Here is a 19,615-nt window from a genome sequence, read left to right on the forward strand (position 1 = left end):
ATAATTTGGTGAGCTTTTACAATTTTATTGCTGTAAATTTAAGGTCAAGGTCATTTATTGTGACTAACTCTAGTATGTTTAGTTCCATAGAATGACCCTGGTGAATGCTTTGACTGAGAAATACAAATTCAGCCTTGACAAGATTCTAATTAGTGTAGTGATAGTGAAGTCGCTCAGTTGTGTCCGACTCTTTGCGACCCCTTGGACTGTACCAGGCTTCTCCATCCATGGGATTCTCCAGGCAAGAATACTGGAGTGGGTTACCATTTCCTTCTCCAGGGGATCTTCCCAACGGAGGGATCGAACCCGGATCTCCCGCATTGGAGGCAGACGCTTTAACCTCTGAGCCACCAGGGAAGTGCTGGATATAAATAACTCGGTTCAGTGCAGATTATGATTCCAATTTGTTGAAGAGCTAAAATATGGAGAAAGCAGGACTCTCTTATAAACTTTCCTAATATTGCTCATTTTCTTTTCAATGCTTTCATCACATAGCTAAATTTTTTCATTCCCCAAAGAAAGGTATTAGCCTATTAAGAATTCAAGTGTAATAACAGCATTGTTCTGAGATAAATTCCTAAACTAATAAAATAAAGTAGGTTAGTTTGTGGGAGGGGAGATATTTGATGAAAAAAAGTCAAATATGAAGCAATTCCCTTTTCATATTTTTGGATAGAGGCACATCGAATTCATTTAATTTGTAAAATTTTTACTTTTACCACCAGGGGTCAGTGTACACTAACTATTGAATTAGTGGATGCCAAAAGGCACACATGAAGAGATGTTAGACAAGTGAAAACTCCCCTGAGGGTTTCTCCACAGATCCTTTAGGGGAAGAGCTGTTGAATTGCTGAATTGTTCACAGTAAATTTTCACACCAGTTATGAAAAGCTAAATGATTATAATGTCAAACTATTAAAGCTGTTTTACAAGTAATTTTATGACGTTGATTTGTTACATTTTATTTTTTAACAATCATGGTTTTAATTTAAAACTGAAATTTTACATTAATTAAAGGAAGTTGAAAATAATGGTGTTTATAAATCACTTTCTTTCAACTCAAATTTCATGTACCTTTGTAAAAACTAGAGCTCATTTTGGAAATGTTAGAAAATACAAATAAATGGATAGAATTTAGACATTTCTTTCGAACGTTAATAAGCAGGATACTTTGTTTTGTAAGGATCTCTTTGATGACCATTAGCCATTCCACCTGCCAACAAGTTAAGACAGTTGTCTTTTGACTTTTGAAGTTAATTCAAGAAGAGACCAGTGTAAAAGACAATAGAAATATCTATCGTGGTGGTTTTATAGTCAGTTTTCTGAAGTTATACTTCTTGGAAGAAAAGATATGGATGGGAATTACCAATTTTCACCTATGCTAACACAACCAAAAAAGACTGTTTCAAAAACTGGAGCCCAAATGGACATGGGTAAAAAATTTAAAATGTGTGCACTATTAATGTTTCATTGAGGTATAATTGACATATAGCATATTAGTTTCATGTGTATAACATAATTTGATATTTGTATACACTGAAAGAAATAGTATGGACCTAACAGAAGCAGAAGATATTAAGAAGAGGTGGCAAGAATACACAGAACTGTACAAAAAAGATATTCACGACACAGATAATCACGATGGTGTGATCACTCACACTCACCTAGAGCCAGATATCCTGGAATGTGAAGTCAACTGGACCTTGGGAAGCATCACAATGAACAAAGCTAATGGAGGTGATGGAATTCCAGTTGAGCTGTTTCAAATCCTGACAGATGATGCTGTGAAAGTGCTGCACTCAATATGCCAGCAAATTTGGAAAACTCAGCAGTGGCCACAGGACTGGAAAAGGTCAGTTTTCATTCTAATCCCAAAGAAGGCAATGACAAAGAATGCTCAAACTACCGCACAACTGCACTCATCTCACACACTAGTAAAGTAATGCTCAAAATTCTCCAAGCCAGGCTTCAGCAATATGTGAACCATGAACTTCCAGATGTTCAAGCTGGTTTTAGAAAAGACAGAGGAACCAGAGATCAAATTGCCAACATCTGCTGGATCATGGGAAAAGGAAGAGAGTTCCAGAAAAACATCTATTTCTGCTTTATTGACTATGCCCAAGCCTTTGACTATGTGGATCACAATAAACTGTGTAACATTCTGAAAGAGATGGGAATACCAGACCACCTGACCCGCCTCTTGAGAAACCTGTATGCAGGTCAGGAAGCAACAGTTAGAACTGGACATGGAACAACAGACTGGTTCCAAATAGGAAAAGGAGTACGTCAAGGCTGGATATTGTCACCCTGCTTATGTAACTTATATGCAGAGTACATCATGAGAAACGCTGGGCTGGAGAAAGCACAAGCTGGAATCAGGATTGCCGGGAGAAATATCAATAACCTCAGATATGCAGATAACACCATTTTTATGGAAGAAAGTGAAGAAGAACTAAAGAGCCTCTTGATGAAGGTGAAAGAGGAGAGTGAAAAAGTTGGCTTAAAGCTCAACATTCAGAAAACTAAGATCATGGCGTCTGGCCCCATCACTTCATGGCAAATAGATGGGGAAACAGTGGAAACAATGGCTGATTTTATTTTGGGGGGCTCCAAAATCACTGCAGATGGTGATTGCAGCCATGAAATTAAAAGACACTTACTCCTTGGAAGGAAAGTTATGACCAACCTAGACTGCATATTAAAAAGCAGAGGCATTGTCAACAAAGGTCTGTCTAGTCAAGGCTATGGTTTTTCCAGTAGTCATGTATGGATGTCAGAGTTGGACTATAAGGAAAGCTGAGCATCGAAGAATTGATGCTTTTGAACTGTGGTGTTGGAGAAGACTTTTGAGAGTCCCTTGGACTGCAAGGAGATCCAACCTGTCCATCCTAAAAGAGATCAGTCCTGGGTGTTCATTGGAAAGACTGATGTTGAATCTGAAACCAATACTTTGGCCACCTGATGCGAAGAGCTGACTCATTTGAAAAGACCCTGATGCTGGGAAAGATTGAGGGCAGGAGGAGAAGGGGACGACAGAGGATGAGATGGTTGGATGGCATCACCGACTCAATGGACATGGCTTTGGGTAGACTCCGGCAGTTAGTTATGGACAGGGAGGCCTGGTGTGCTGCAGTTCATGGGGTTGCAAAGAGTCAGACACCACTGAGTGACTGAATTGGACTGAAAGATGATCACAATAGGTCTAGTTAGCATCAGTAGCCATCCATAGTTATTTTTTTCTCTCTTGATTAGAACTTTTAAAATTTATTTTCTTAGCAACTTTCAAATATGTAATACAGTCTGTAACTAATAGCCACCATACATCACCAGGACATATTTTATAGCTAGAGGTTTATACCTTTTGAGCCCTTCACCCATTTTGCCCATCCCTCACCTCCAACTTCTGGCAGCCACCAATCTGTTCTCTGTATCAACGAGCTCTTCTGTTTGTCCCATTGTTTAGATTACACATATATGGGATCATACAGTATTTATGTTTCTTTCTTTGACTTATTTCACTTAGCATAATGCCCTCAAGGTCCATCTATGTTGTTGCAAAAGGCAAGATTTCGTTTTTTGTGTGGCTGAATAATATTTCTTTATAATATTTTAGAATATTTTTGAAAGCAAAAACTTGATTTAAATACACTCACGGTGAACTGTATTTATTTATATCTCAATGTGACTTCATGTTGATCCTACTGACCATTCATTTAATATTACCAGTAATAAGCTCTAAAAACTTTGAAAGTAAATAAAAATTTCTCAGGTGCATGAATAATGTCTTTACTCCCTGCCTCGTTTCTTTTCAGTGTCCAAGCAAAACCTATGACCCACTGGTCAAATCCACCCGAGATTTTCCAGATGATGTCATCAGTTTCATAAAGCGGCACCCTGTGATGTATAAATCAGTATATCCAGTTTTGGGACGACCATCATTCAAGCAAATCAATGTGGATTACAGACTGACACAGATCGTGGTGGATCACGTCGTTGCAGAAGATGGCCAGTATGATGTGATGTTTCTTGGAACAGGTATGCTAGGACCAGGTTATACTTTCTTTCACATGAATTTTTCATTAGACAAACAAAAAATTCAGAAAAGTCTACTGATCAAAATCAAAGTGAGTAATTAGTTCATACCTACTCAATGTTTTTTTAACTTGCATAACAAGTGGTTTTAATTGACCATCATACCTATCTCCCAGCCTCCATTAGAGTTACATGAGATTTCAAAACATATTTCTATAATACAACTGCAGTGTGCCTGCTATAGATGAGGTGCTCAATACATATTTGCTGAATAACTGTGGACTAAAACAAGTAGGCAAAGAAAAGTATCTCTATCTTCAAACTTCACATTTCCTTCTTTCTACAGAGATATTTGACAAATCTACCCCAAAGGATCCCTTCACCCAGTTTTGAGAATCCCTAACTTAGTTGACATAAGATGGCTTTTCAAAAAAGTTAATTATTAATTTGTAAAGAATTTAAAGTAAAAACTTCTTGGTAATTATTTTTCCTGCCCTTGAATTTTGTGGATTAATTATTCATTATTAGAACTCATTTTATTTACTTTTTGATTGACAACTCATTAAAATGATTACTTTTTCTAGGAAAAGAAATATTATTTATTTGGTGCATTTCAAAAAAGTAATATCTAATAATGTACTGTGAATTCTAATGGCAATGAAAATAGCATGTATTTTTAAAACAAAAGCACTGCATCCTGGATAATGTTGTATAATTTGATGGATCAAGCATTGCATTAAAAAAATAGAAATTTGATGAGTTTTGAAGAAATTGACACTTTTACTGAAAAAGGTTTTAGGACTACAAAACAATTTTAGGCTAACTTTATTTCTAAAAGTGTATTGGTTTTACAAAAGTTAGGTATATTAGGAAGCATCTGTGTGACAGACTCAAAGGACTTTCAAGCACTCCAGTTGTCAAACCTGATTATGCTGCAGATGGTGGTACCAAGGCCCAGGGAAGAAAAGTGGCGTTTTCCCTACTACTGAAGCATCAAAACCTGAAATAATTAGTTTGTGATTAATTCTAATGAGTTTACCTCTTAATTGCATGGCCCACCCAAAGCTCATTCCTAGCTCTTCAACATTTCTGAGTCAGAAAAGCCATTTAGCCACTAGGTGGTACTACCTAACTTTTATTGAGAAAATTATAAGGATACGGAGGTAGACTGATTTCCAAATATGGTATTTGGAAAATGTATATTTAATATTTTTCAAAGATTCTAGAATCATTTAAAAACAATTCACGCTCTTTTGTACAAACTGGATTATTACCATACATGTTTATATATTCCAACCACAGTGCTCAGAAGTTTATAAGCAACTATTTTTAATTTATTTTTATATAGGTCAGTCTAGACATTAATCTCCAAATGGAAATTTTTTTCTTTTTCTAAAATGTTATTTTGATCATCTTTCTGTAATTACATGCCACCTTGTGGAACTGCAATGTATTATTAATCTTGTGATAATTTAAAATTCTAAAATAATTTTAGATAAAAACTTTACTTTCTAACCCATTAATGTTTCTGTCAGTTAAATACATTTGATTAGTAATGGCCACTTTTCTCATATAGATACCTCTATGATGTTTCTATTTATCATTTCAACTAAGTTTTAAAGGATATTCCTGTGCTAGGAATACACTCCAAGTATGTGTCTTTTAATATTTTCTTTATAAACATATGTTCTATGAGCTGAAAGCTATAATATTTCAGAAGAGAATCATATATTAATACATTAAGCTTTATTTCTTGCATGCTTTATTTAACCTGATTTCTTGAAAGGCATTGAGAAAAAAAATGAGGGGAACAATGTGACGGTTGGTAATAAATGTTTAAACATTGAAGTAGAAACATAAGGATCATGGGTAATGTATTTTTTCAGACATTGGAACAGTCCTAAAAGTTGTCAGCATTTCAAAGGAGAAGTGGAATATAGAAGAGGTAGTACTGGAGGAGTTACAGATATTCAAGGTAAGACTTAGGCCAGAGTTCTGGGAGAAGAGACGGTGAACCCAAGCAGTTCTTATATGGGATGTGTTTGTCTCAATATATCATCACTTTTTCTGGAGAAGTCTCTGCAGTTAACTCCTTTATTTTTTTGTTCCCTTAAGTGAAGGAAAAATGTTTAAAAAGCAACCAAGAGTTGGACTCATTTTCCCCTGTAGAATATAACTGAGCTTGGTACTCCTGGGACTACCCCTTATGACTGAGTTTTCCAAGCTTATGCTCATTCAAATCACTACAGTAGATGAAAGCCTGGGACCTTTTTACTATCCAGATGCTTTTCTGCTTTATAAATTTTACTTTTCAGTTTTTCCTCAGTTGAATTTGAGAAAACTGAAAAGTGTATAAATCATGTTTCCCAGTATTTCTATAAGAAAATTTTTTTTAAGTTGCATGATAGTAAATCTTATGTATGCTAAGTTCCTGTCAATCACCCAAAAACTTAGTAGATCTAAAATAATAGTTCTCCAGATTTGGGGAATATCCTTAGACTTTTAACAGTAAATCTGAATTGTGGCATTCTTTGTAGATGTTCAGTGAGATTCAGTTCAAAGTTATTTTCTAAAAATGAAATTAGAAATAAAATTGCATTTCTTAGAAGAGCTTTTGAAAAATATGCTGGGTCTTTTGTAACATTTTTGTTGAGATAGCTATATTAAAATATACTGTTTCCATGTGAACATCTATTGTCATAAAAGAGAGTAGACCCTCCACTGTGAGGGGCTCAAGTTAATTAACATGCCGGGTTCCATTGGTTCCTGTTTACAAGATGATACTAGTGGTCCAGGAGTTAACAAAAACAAGACCTGCTGTCTGCCATCTACTGAAAACAAAGCTTTGGATAGTTCCTGAGGGAAAAGTCAATGTCAAATATACGTGTGAACCTAGAGGCCAAAAATAAAGCCCCCACAACACATGTAGGCATGTTAGACTGAGTCTATTCAGTGGCTGTTAGTTTCAAGAGGAATTGTTTGGATGGATTCCACTCTTAAGATTAAATAATGAACCTGTCTGCTTAATTCATTTTAAAAAGGTATTTGATAGAACGTCCTCATTTAACATTTTTCTTTTCATTTCTTTCATATATTTCCTTAAATTTTTTATATCTATTTTGAGAAATTAATATATAGAGAAAGACTGATGATAGATGAAAAGAATTTTAATCATCCCATCATTCTTAGTTTGGGAACTTTTCTGTTCATATATTAAATTTAATATTGCTTGCATAGAGATGTATTTCCTACAAATAAAACTTTCCTCCCATGAAATTATACACATCATGTTGTGTAGGGTTCTATAAAGCATATGCTCATTCACAAGGAGCACTATAACTCTTTAGAATTCTGCTACTTGAACAAGTTTTGAACTACTGATCTAAGTGAGAGCAGAAAAAGGCAATAAATAATTATGGAGATGTTCTTGTCAACACTAGTTTGAATTATATGGAAGCAGTTAAGATAAGCAAAGTCAGAAGAGGGAGAAACCTTATGGGTAACTGGGAACAATTTGCAATGCAGAATGCCTTCACATATATTTAGGTAATTTTTCTTTAATAAGAAACTATTTTGATAATTTTCATTAAGGTTGAATCACTGTACATGGGAAGGAAATAGCAAACATTAAGATCTTTTTCTCCTCTACATAACAGAGCCTTGAAGTTTACTCCAATTATCTTTGGTACAAGATAAAATATTGGCTACTATAAAAGACTGTTCATGATTATTAACAGTTAATTTCTATTTTCAGCATTCATCAATCATCTTGAACATGGAGTTGTCTCTGAAGCAGGTACTTTCTAACTTTTGTGTAAAAATTAGCCACAAAAGGAAGACTGTTTGGATCAAAGTTTGTTTTAGGGAAAATCCACTGAGGCAGGAAGTTAAATTATAAATCTATAAAAAGCTTTAGATTGTTTCTTTTATAACTGATTATTGGGCATTGTTTCAGCCTTGCCTTAGGAGACATGGAACCCAATTTCATTAATTGAATAATACATTCTCCCTTTCTTTGGCTCTTGAAAATTGAGCTCACTTTCCCAGTCTCATGAGAATGCCATTCTGTCAAGGCTGTAAAGTAATTCATGTAACAATAGAATACTAGCACTAAACATTAAAAATGGTTTTTAATCAGGGAGTGTAGGAGTTAGACTACAGTGGCAAACAGCCCAATAGTTAACCTCCAACCTTCCATTTAATATCTTACTCCAGGAGTCAATTTCCTCAACAGTAAAGTTAGAAGAATAATATCTACCTCCTAATAAATTGGATGTTGTACGCAAAATTCTAGACAGAGAGCTGGTACTTTCTAAGTGTAAAATAGATGGTAGCTAATGATAACAATAATAATATTTAATATGATGTCACAGTTCTTGGATATGATAACCCAAACCCCAGTTGATTCTACAGGTTCAGATTTGCATTACCATTCCTATACATACTCTTGATATATAAGTAAAACACATGATAGATAATATGTTCAACATTAAGTTGTTGCAAAAATTGTCTTAATCCATAGAGTAAGTATACTTAGTATAATACAAGGATTATTAGGAAAATATCCAAGTAAATTTCTTCTTCAGTCTTTTCTGTTAGTTTGTTCATTCATTCAACATTTAGTTCCTGAAGGCCTGCTACTGTCCTTGGAGGGTACAGAAATGGATGAATGGCATAAGTCTTCATCTCTAGAAGCTCTTGTGGAGCGGACAGGCAAAGGCACATGCAAACACAGTAGTGCAAAAATGGAACCATGTACTAGGGAGACGGAAAAGAGAAGAGCTGGTGGAAAAGAGGATCAGGGGAGCAGGGGGAGGAAGCTAAGAGAAAGACAACTTGAGCTATGAAAGCTCTTGCAGTTAATCAGATAGAAAGAAGGATGGGATGGACAAGCCAAGTAGAAGTGGGGAACATTTGAAAAGGTATAAAGAGTGAAAGATTGTAACTTATCCTGGTAAATTTGTGTACAGTTGGAGCAAAGAGCATACCTATCCTTATGGAGCAAGGAGGCTAGAAAGGAACCTGGGAAAGTAAAACAGCAGAAGAGTAGACACATCTTTGCATGGATGCCCTCCTGAGAAGATTAACATGTTTATCCAAGACAGTGAAAACCTTGAAAGATTTTAAGCAGGAGGGTGTCATGGTAAGATTTTCCTCTTAGAGAGAGCAATCTGGTGTGGCAGTGTGGAAGATGGATTGAGTCCTGGGGTAATAGTAGGACACTTACAAGTGATCCTGGAAAGAGATGATAAGGACTTGAGACAAAGGCAGTGGAGAGGGAGGAGGAAATAGATTAAGAGTTCTGTATGAGAGAATGGAGAGATAAGGTGGCAGATGGAATGAGAGTGAAGGACGATTCAGAGACAACTCCCAGATTTGCGCCTTGGGTGACTGGGATGCTGTCTCTTGGTCAGCTAGGGTAGGAAGTCCCCACTTCCCTGGTGGTGCAGTGGCTAAGACTCCATGCTTCCACTTCAAGGGGCACAGGTTCCATCCCTGGTTGGGGAACTAAGAATTCCACATGCCACACAGCTAAAAGAAAAAGAAAGGTAGGGTAGGAAGCATAGATTTTAGGAATCAGTATGTGCATATTTATGTTGTTTTCAAGATACCACTGAGTCTTTGTACAGGAAGAAGAGTAAAGAAGAGAACTGAAAAGAAGGAAACCCAACATTCACTGCAGAGAAAGGAGTCATCAAACGAAACAGAAATCTTAGACAGAAATAAAGAGGGAGAACAGGAGAAAAGGAGGAGTTTCAAGGACATTATAGAAAATTATATAGTAAAATAAGTACTAAACAATATATGCATTTAGCCTCTTGGAGGTCTTAACTGGCAGATTAGTGGCTGGTAAGGATATAAGACAGATTGCTATAGGTAGAGTACACATCTGTTATTTGTGCCAGTATCTATTTCTAGATTTTTTTCCCCTCCATTTAAAGTTTGGTATGTCCTCTAGACTTGACCACATGTCATTTGAAGGCACAGATAATGGCTTGTTGACTTGTATGACCCCTCCCCTCTGCCACCACCACATGTCCTCAAATAAATTCATGTAAGGATGTGAGGATGTGGTCCCTTATTTTCAAAATGTAATTTTATTTGCTGAGTTGTCAGTATCCTGCAGGCTTTTACGTGTGATACAGCATCCCACAAGCCTCCTTAATACTTTCTTCGCAATGATAACAAATACTTTCTCTCTCATTTATAACTCATTTTCCTTCAGGGATCCATACTTCATTAGCAAATGAAATGGTTAGTCAAAACCACAGAAAAAGTTCTAGAAACTTCCTTTTGGTCATTTCTTATGGCAGGAGAAGACCGATGGTGTTGCCTATAGCATCTGTGCTTGATATAGTCTACCAAAGTATATTTTCAACTATTGAGAAAGAATTTGACATCTTAATTCCTCAGTCTAGCAGCTGGTTTTTGACCTTCTTAAATTACTGCCAAGGTTACTCTAGCTCTGTAGAATGCTATCCAATTCAGGATCAACACCTTCAGATCACCATCCAGCCAGACTGAAGACTGACTTATCTTATTCTTCCTGTGGCAACCAAGGAGACAGATTTAGATCTGTGACATGGTATTCAAGAAAGGGAAGTTCTTAAGACTAGACTGAAAGATGCTTCTAATGGATTTGTTTTGCCTGATTTGCAGCAACAATTGTATGTTGGTTCCCGAGATGGATTGGTTCAGCTTTCCTTGCACAGATGCAACACTTATGGGAAAGCATGTGCAGACTGTTGTCTTGCCCGAGACCCCTACTGTGCCTGGGATGGACATGCATGCTCTCAATATGTGCCCACTTCAAAAAGGTGAGCAGCACCTCACATTAAGAGGAAGCCTTCCATTTTACATGATGAACAGTTCATGTGAAGTTGTGAGTAAAAGTTGGCCAATTTCTCTTGTAGTTAGTTTAAAGACAAAACATACAGGAAACATGGTCTGTGGTAGGGATATTATAACCTAAGTGTTTTATAGTTTTTCATAAAGCTAAATTTAAGGAGGATAAAATTCAATGTTCTGAAGTCTAGAAATGTGAAGGTTTTACCAAACCAGGTTTGTCCAACACACAGCAAGCCAGTTGTGGATATGCCAAGGTTTGCAGCAGAGAACGGGGTTTATTCATGAGGCAGTCAAGCGAGAAGACAGGAAACAAGTCTCAAATCCACCTACCCAAAGGTGAGGGACCCAGGATGTGTATGAGATAAACCTGAGACCTGGGGAGCCTGGGAAAGGTAATTGGAGATAGAAAAGGTGAGGTAAGCAATGGCCTGTGCAGATGGAACTAAGCTACAGGCTTCTTCTTGGGATGCATGCTCAGAGGGTGGAGTTTTGGCCTCTGATATCAAAAGGTAACTGGACACCCTCACATGCCCAGAGCGAAGGCAAATGTCTTAACTGGCTAGAGCTCAAACAGGACACAACCAATTCCAACAACTTGGGCAAAAAGTTCATTGTTCAGGTTACCTGAGGCTTGGAGATATGCACCTTTTTGTAGCAACAATTAAAGCAAGCTTGATCAATGAAGCCAGTTACAGGTTTAATGGATATAACTGATAACTCTTGATTTCACAGCTTTAAAAAATTCTGATAATTGTTTATATCTTTTGCCTTCCTCTTTGTCAGAAAGCACAAAAAGTTTGCTTTCTTTGCTATTCTAGCCTTTGTACATTCTTCCTTTCTTCCCTTGTTTATAAGTATGCATATACTCATAGTTCAGTTCAGTTCAGTCGCTCAGTCATGTCCGACTCTTTGTGACCCCATGAATCACAACACGCCAGGCCTCCCTGTCCATCACCAACTCCCAGAGTTCACTCAAACTCACATCCATCGAGTCAGTGATGCCATCCAGCCATCTCATCCTCTGTTGTCCCCTTCTCCTCCTGCCCCCAATCCCTCCCTGCATCAGAGTCTTTTCCAATGAGTCAACTCTTCGCATGAGGTGGCCAAAGTACTGGAGTTTCAGCTTTAGCATCATTCCTTCCAAAGAACACACAGGGCTGATCTCCTTCAGAATGGACTGGTTGGATCTCCTTGCAGTCCAAGGGACCCTCAAGAGTCTTCTCCAAGACCACGGTTCAAAAGCATCAATTCTTCGGCACTCAGCCTTCTTCACAGTCCAACTCTCACATCCATACATGACTACTGTAAAAACCATAGCCTTGACTAGATGGACCTTTGTTGGCAAAGTAATGTCTCTGCTTTTGAATATACTATCAAAGTTGATCATAACTTTCCTTCCAAGGAGTAAGCATCTTTTAATTTCATGGCTGCAGTCACCATCTGCAGTGATTTTGGAGCCCCCCAAAATAAAGTCTGACACTGCTTCCACTGTTTCCCCATCTATTTCCCATGAAGTGATGGGACCAGATGCCATGATCTTCATTTTCTGAATGTTGAGCTTTAAGCCAGCTTTTTCACTCTCCTCTTTCATGTTCATCAAGAAGCTTTTAAGTTCCTCTTCACTTTCTGTGATAAGGATGGTGTCATCTGCATATCTGAGGTTATTGATATTTCTTCCAATAATCTTGATTCCAGCTTGCACTTAATGTATGTTTTTGTAATACTGTGGATTATATACAGCCCACAGTACATACCAGTGATTATGTTGAATTTTGCTTTTACTCCAACTTAGCCAATTTCTGCCACCCAGATATGCTTAAATATCAAACTATGTCCCACTGTTTGTAACTTATTGCTTTATGTACTCTTAAAAGTAATGTCATTATAGGCCAACAGTACCCAGGCTAGGAATTTATTTACAGACACACAGGCAAAAAAGTACCGCAAATTATATGTTTGTTCATTTCAGCACTGTTTTCAATAGCAAAATTATTGGAAACAACCTAGTGCCTATTAATATGAGTTATGGTGGCTGATATATTAAAATATCATTATTTTAAAATGTGGTTTACAGTAATACTATTTATTAAAGTATCACCCAAATTATATTTTGTTCCAGGTTAAATGTCAGCAAACTATATATATATATTTTTTAATCTGTAGGTCTTAACAAGATAGCAGGTGAGCATACAATAGTCCTACTACTATATATGCACATCCATTTTTTGAAAGTTAACTGATCTGTTAAATTGTAAATTCTAGTATCTCAGATTGAATGTATAGTACAAAAACAGACACAATGCCAAGACCTTTTTATATTCCCTGAAATCTCTGAATTGAATTTAAGTTTAAAGTAAAAAGTCACAACATTTTTGTTAGTTTTTCACAAAGAATATACTCATCCTAGGTAATCTTTGGACCATGCTTTTCTTTTCTAGAAGCTAAAAAACAAGAATGCTCATTAGTTGGTAATGAACCTTCAGTTTGATGAATTGATCCTGTTTCTTATGAATCCAAGATTTAAAAGCATTCTTGACCTTATGTACCTTATACCATCATATTTTTTTCTTTTTGTATTTCCCAGGACTGTATCTCTGATCTTGCAGACATGCCACTGTGATGTTCTCCCTTACCTAACATAATGTTTGTGTGAGCCAAAAAATGTGTATGATAGATGAATCTTCCACAAGACTGTCATCCAGTCAACATTTCCCTTAAGGAACACCCTAGTATCACAGAATGTTCATTGTGACATCTGTGATCTCTGATGTGGCAGCATAAAATAGCCAAAGCAAATGAAACTGCACACTGAGTGTAAGATTTATTTATCTTAGATGTAGCAGATTTTTTACTATACAATAGTTATTATTTTCTCTTCAGGAAAACATGTGACAATAATGTACAAGGCCATTATTTTATTATTACTATCATTAGCACCACTATGAGAGAAACATTGTGAATTGTGTGTGTCAGTAGATAGAAATAACATCTAGCCATTCATGCCATTTCAAACTTGTACTTATGTCTCAAATAATATTTATCTTGTTGTTTAATCACATAAATAATGAATCTTCATATGATAAAGCATTTTATACTTGTGTGTACTTTCTTACCCACTGACTAAAGCTCTTTTATATCTTATTTCTTTCCACTGACTGACTGAAAAAAAGAAGATACAAATAGTTACCCCTCATTGGGTGTAAATAAAAACTGGAGTACATTTGTTTTCAACCTGTTGTACTGAATAATTTGTCAAAACCAAAGAAACATTGTGATGGCTAAATAAAATTCAGATCATCTTATTGCTAAAACAAGATCCATTCTGTTAGGACTCTACCTAACTAGTAGTACTTGGATTAATGTTGCAGTGATTGGAATACTGACCTGCATTTAAGTTAAGCAGTGAAACAAGTACAGTTCTGCTTCTGCTACTGTTATTAGTATTAGATGTAGACTTTTTATATTCCAGATATCATGCTTGAAGTTCTAAACCGCTTAATCCCTTTTCTATAGGCGAGCTAGACGCCAAGATGTGAAGTATGGGGACCCAATCACCCAGTGCTGGGACATAGAAGACAGTAAGTATAGGTCTGCTATTCTTTACTCCCATTGAAAACTATAAGCCTAATCTTTGTGTGTCTTTTTTATTATATGACTTAAAACATCTTTTGTGTAGGAAGATCCCATTTTGTGTAACGCTTGAGCTCTGGAAAAGCAATAGAAAGTTTTATAAATCAGCCCCCTGTTCACCTGCCTAAGTGAATATAAATCTTTGTTATATTGTTATTTGTTTCATATGGCTTTTAAAATTCCTATACCTTTTCCCTCCTTTTTTACTTCCTTGTCCATCCTTGTAAAGTTTGAAACTGCCATTAGAGATAAAGCAGAATATAGTCCAAAACATATGGACATTTAGACCGTCCCAGAAGAGACCCTCCAAGAAAAGTTTGATAAAAGGGCTGGACTCATTGGAAAGAAACTTTAGGTAGCCTGTGCATTATTTGCATTCACTTATTAATTCAGGTACCATGCAATCAGTAAATATTTATTGAGTTCCATGTGCATATAATTGACCTGGTCATACTTTGAGACAAAGAGACTCCTTAGATAACTTACACTTCTTTGGGGAGATGTCATAAGGTACAAATCGTGATGTGGGAGTTTAGGGAAAAAAAAAGACCGGTCACCAGAGGCTGTATTATTCAGAGAAAATGTCATAGAAAGGAGGATCTTGAAAGTCTGAGTGTGAGAAGGGAGGAGTAGAAAATTGAGAGAAAGTCTGTTGAGTGACTCTGGTAACAGAGAATACAATCTGTAAATGTATATATTCCAGAGCTTTAGTTACTTTCCACTCTCAAGCTCTGCCTTCAGGTAGAAAATATATGCACACAGGAGCATGCACACACACAAACATACATGCAACTGGAGGAAGAACGGAACTGCCTTCCTGTCCTTACATTGTTAGTAACCACCCACCACTGAATAAACAACCCACATTTCATAGTCTGTAACTGGTGGTCTGGCAGAGTTTTCTTAATTTAAAAACAAAGCAATTGTTTATAATTTAAAATATCATTCTTCGGAAAAACAAGTTCTAGTCCAGAATAGGACATTTGTTTTCTTGTTCCAATGTGCAGGTGACTCACTGTAACAGCCTGTGTTTTATTTAGCAATCATTACTGCGTACTGTGCATACATTTTATCACATGTGCATATGAGATTAGCAGGGACTGTCTTAGGTATGATGGATACGCTCAGGAGTAAAGAATCCTCCTGCCAATGCAGGAGATGCGGGTTCCATCCCTCAGTCAGGAAGATTCCCTAGAGAAGGAAATGGCAACCCACTCCAGTGTTCTTGCCTGGGAAATCCCATGGATAGAGGAGCCTGGCAGGGCCACAGTCCACAGGTCACAAAAGAATTGAAAACAACTTAGCGACTAAATGACAACAAATGAACAAAAAAGAAAACAACCTGCACATTCAGGGATTTTAAATTTAAGTGTGTGTTAGGGGAGGGAGCGAGCAACAAACATAAAAACAAGTGAAATATATGCCATGTTATAAGGCCTAAGGCACTCACAATCTCTGTCTTCGCTTCATCACATCCCCTTCTTGTTATGCTCCATTGTACGTTGCCTTTTCTAAGCACCATCACCACTCTAACTAAGTCCAGTTTTTGTCAAGATCACCAAGTGATTTCCTCCCTTGCCAAATCCTATGCACACTTTTTAGCACTCATTATTACTTACTTTCTAGCTCCCTTCTCCCTGAAACACTTTCTTCACTTGGCTTCCATGCAGTGGTGCAGTGATATGCTGGAGCCAGTTCTTATGGCCCCATGAGCGCTGATTGTTTATTATGTAGGAGATTTTTGAGCTGGTTTTAAACCATTGGTACCTTGAATCAGCCATGGTGGGAGTTCTTATACTAGAAAAATCAGCAAGCACTACAAATCAGGGCCTTGCATTTACAGAGATGGTCTCCCAGCACATGTATGCTTCATGGCACCACATGGAAAACTTCTGGTTTTTCTTTTACCATATAGGCTTCTCCTTCTGAATGTTCTTAACTTTCCTTTTCATTCTACTACCTAAACATTCCGTCTCTGTCTATTCACTCCTTAACACCATCCATTTCAATACTATCAGAGGCTTTTTTTTTAATTGAAGTATAGTTGATTTACAGTGTTGTGTTAGTTTCTGGTGTACAGCAAAGTGATTTAGTTATTTTGTTGTTGTTCAGTTACTAAGTTATGTCAGACTCTCTATGGCTCCATGGACTGTAGACTGCCAAGTTTCTCTGTCCATGAGATTTTCCAGGCAAGAACACTTAAGTGGGTTGCCATTTCCTTCTCCAGGGAACCTTCCCAACCCAGGGTCAAACCTGCATCTCCTGCATTGGCAGGCTGATTCTTGACTACCTGAGCCATCAGGGAAGCCGTATATATTTATTCTTCTTCATATTCTTTTCCATTATGGTTTAACAGGATATTGAGTATAGTTTCCTGTGAAATACAGTAGTTGTTGTTGTTCAGTCACCCAGTCATGTCTGGATCTTTGTAACCCCATAGACTGTGGCACTCCAGGTCTCCTAGTCCCTCACCATTTCCTGGAGTTTGCCCAAGTTCATGTCCAGTGCATTGGTGATGCCATCGAGTCATCTCGTCATCTCACGCCCTCCTCTCCTTCTGCCCTCAATCTTTCCCAGCATCAGGGACTTTTCCAGTGAGTCAGCTGTTCCCATCAAGTGACCAAAATACTGGAGCTTCAGCATCAGTTCCTCCAATTAAGGGTTGATTTCCCTTAAGATTGATTGGTTTGATCTCCTTGAAGTCCAAGAGACTCTCAGGAATCTTCTCCAGCACCACAGCTGGAAGACATCAATTCTCTCTGGTGCTCTGCCTTCTTTACGGTCCAGCTCTCACAACCTTATGTGACCACGGGGAAGACCATAGCCTTGACTATACAGACCTTTGTCAGCAGTATAACATTTATGCTTTTCAACACACCGTCTAAGTTTGTCATAGCTTTCCTGCTGAGAAGCGATCATCTTCTATAGAGTAGAACCTTTTTTTCTTAATCCGTTCTAATATATAATAGTTTGTATCCACTATTCCCACAACCTCAATCCATCACTTCCTTATCCCCTTCCCCCTTGGCAACCCTTAGTCTTTTTTCTGTGTGAGTGAATCCGTTTCAAAGATAAGTTCATTTGTGTATTATTTTAAATTCCACATATAAGTGACATGTGGTATATGTCTTTTTCTTTCTGACCTACTTAGTATGATAATCTCTAGGATCATCCATGCAGCTGCATATGTCATTGCTTCATTTCTGTTTATGGCTATGTACTAGTCTATTATATATACATGTGTGTGCATGAACATTGTGAACATCTTCTTTACCCATTCATCTGTTGATGGACATTTAGGTTGCTTCCATGTCTTAACTGTTGTAAATATTGCTGCTGTAAACATTTAGAGTATGTATGCGTGTGTGCTAAGTTGCTTCAGTCGTGTCAGACTCTTTGGGTTGGACTGTAGCCCACCAGGCTCCTCTGTCCATGGGATTCTCCAAGCAAGAATACTGGAGTGGGTTGCCATGCCCTTCTCCAGGAGATTTTCCTGACCCATGGATTGAACCTGCGTCTCTTATGTTTTCTTCATTGGCAGGTGGGTTCTTTACCATTAGTGCCACCTGGGAAGCCCATGATCTTTTGAAATTAGTTTCTGAAAAGCACTAGTCTGGCTCCTATCTCAGCCCTGTCTGCATTTGTTTCCTCTGTACCTGAAGAAATCTTTACTTCAGGTGTCCACATGGCTCTATCCTCACATCATTTTATTCTGTGATTGAAATGTTAGTATCAGTGTTAATTTCTTAGAGACACCCTTTCTGACCAACCTACCTGAAATACCTTTTTTCCCTATGCCAGCAAATTTGGAAAACTCAGCAGTGGCCACAGGACTGGAAAAGGTCAGTTTTCATTCCAATCCCTAAGAAAGGCAATGCCAAAGAATGCTCAAACTACCACACAATTGCACTCATCTCACACGCTAGTAAAGAAATGCTCAAAATTCTCCAAGCCAGGCTTCAGCAATACATGAACCGTGAAGTCCCTGATATTCAAGCTGGTTTTAGAAAAGGCAGAGGAACCAGAGATCAAATTGCCAACATCCGCTGGATCATGGAAAAAGGAAGAGAGTTCCAGAAAAACACCTATTTCTGCTTTATTGACTATGCCAAAGCCTTTGACTGTGTGGATCACAATAAACTGTGGAAAATTCTGAAAGAGATGGGAATACCAGATCACCTGTCCTGCCTATTGAGAAACCTATATGCAGGTCAGGAAGCAACAGTTAGAACTGGACATGGAACAACAGACTGGTTCCAAATAGGAAAAGGAGTACGTCAAGGCTGCATATTGTCACCCTGCTTATTTAACTTCTATGCAGAGTACATCATGAGAAACGCTGGACTGGAAGAAACACAAGCTGGAATCAAGATTGCTGGGAGAAATATCGATCACCTCAGATATGCAGATGACACCAGCCTTATCGCAGAAAGTGAAGAGGAACTCAAAAGCCTCTGGATGAAAGTGAAAGAGGAGAGTGAAAAAGTTGGCTTAAAGCTCAACATTCAGAAAACGAAGATCATGGCATCCGGTCCCATCACTCCATGGGAAATAGATGGGGAAACAGTGGAAACAGTGTCAGACTTTATTTTGGGGGCCTCCAAAATCACTGCAGATGGTGATTGCAGCCATGAAATTAAAAGACGCTTACTCCTTGGAAGAAAAGTTATGACCAACCTGGATAGCATATTCAAAAGCAGAAACATTACTTTGCCAACTAAGGTCCGTCTAGTCAAGGCTATGGTTTTTCCAGTAGTCATGTATGGACGTGAGAGTTGGACTGTGAAGAAGGTTGAGCACCGAAGATTGATGCTTTTGAACTGTGATGTTGGAGAAGACTCTTGAGAGTCCCTTAGACTGCAAGGAGATCCAACCAGTCCATTCTGAAGGAGATCAACCCTGGGATTTCTTTGGAAGGAATGATGCTAAAGCTGAAACTCCAGTACTTTGGCCACCTCATGTGAAGAGTTGACTCATTGGAAAAGACTCTGATGCGGGGAGGGATTGGGGGCAGGAGAAGAAGGGGACGACCCGGGATGAGATGGCTAGATGGCATCACAGACTCGATGGCCGTGAGTCTTAGTGAACTTCGGGAGTTGGTGAT

At 37.8% G+C, this 19,615-nt stretch overlaps 1 protein-coding gene across 2 annotated transcripts in view; it reads left to right on the forward strand.

Moving 5' to 3' along the window:
* The window catches only part of SEMA3D (semaphorin 3D), a 233,240-nt gene that overhangs the window by 201,535 nt on the left and 12,090 nt on the right, over window positions 1-19,615 (forward strand). For both annotated transcript variants that reach the window (XM_069586652.1, XM_069586653.1), the window contains 5 exons: window positions 3,813-4,035; window positions 5,919-6,007; window positions 7,787-7,828; window positions 10,693-10,850; window positions 14,395-14,459. In XM_069586652.1, the coding sequence (XP_069442753.1) occupies window positions 3,813-4,035; window positions 5,919-6,007; window positions 7,787-7,828; window positions 10,693-10,850; window positions 14,395-14,459 (577 nt within the window). The remainder of the gene's footprint in view (window positions 1-3,812; window positions 4,036-5,918; window positions 6,008-7,786; window positions 7,829-10,692; window positions 10,851-14,394; window positions 14,460-19,615) is intronic.

The sequence above is a fragment of the Ovis canadensis genome, chromosome 4 (genome assembly GCF_042477335.2).
Source record: "Ovis canadensis isolate MfBH-ARS-UI-01 breed Bighorn chromosome 4, ARS-UI_OviCan_v2, whole genome shotgun sequence".
NCBI lineage: Eukaryota > Metazoa > Chordata > Mammalia > Artiodactyla > Bovidae > Ovis > Ovis canadensis.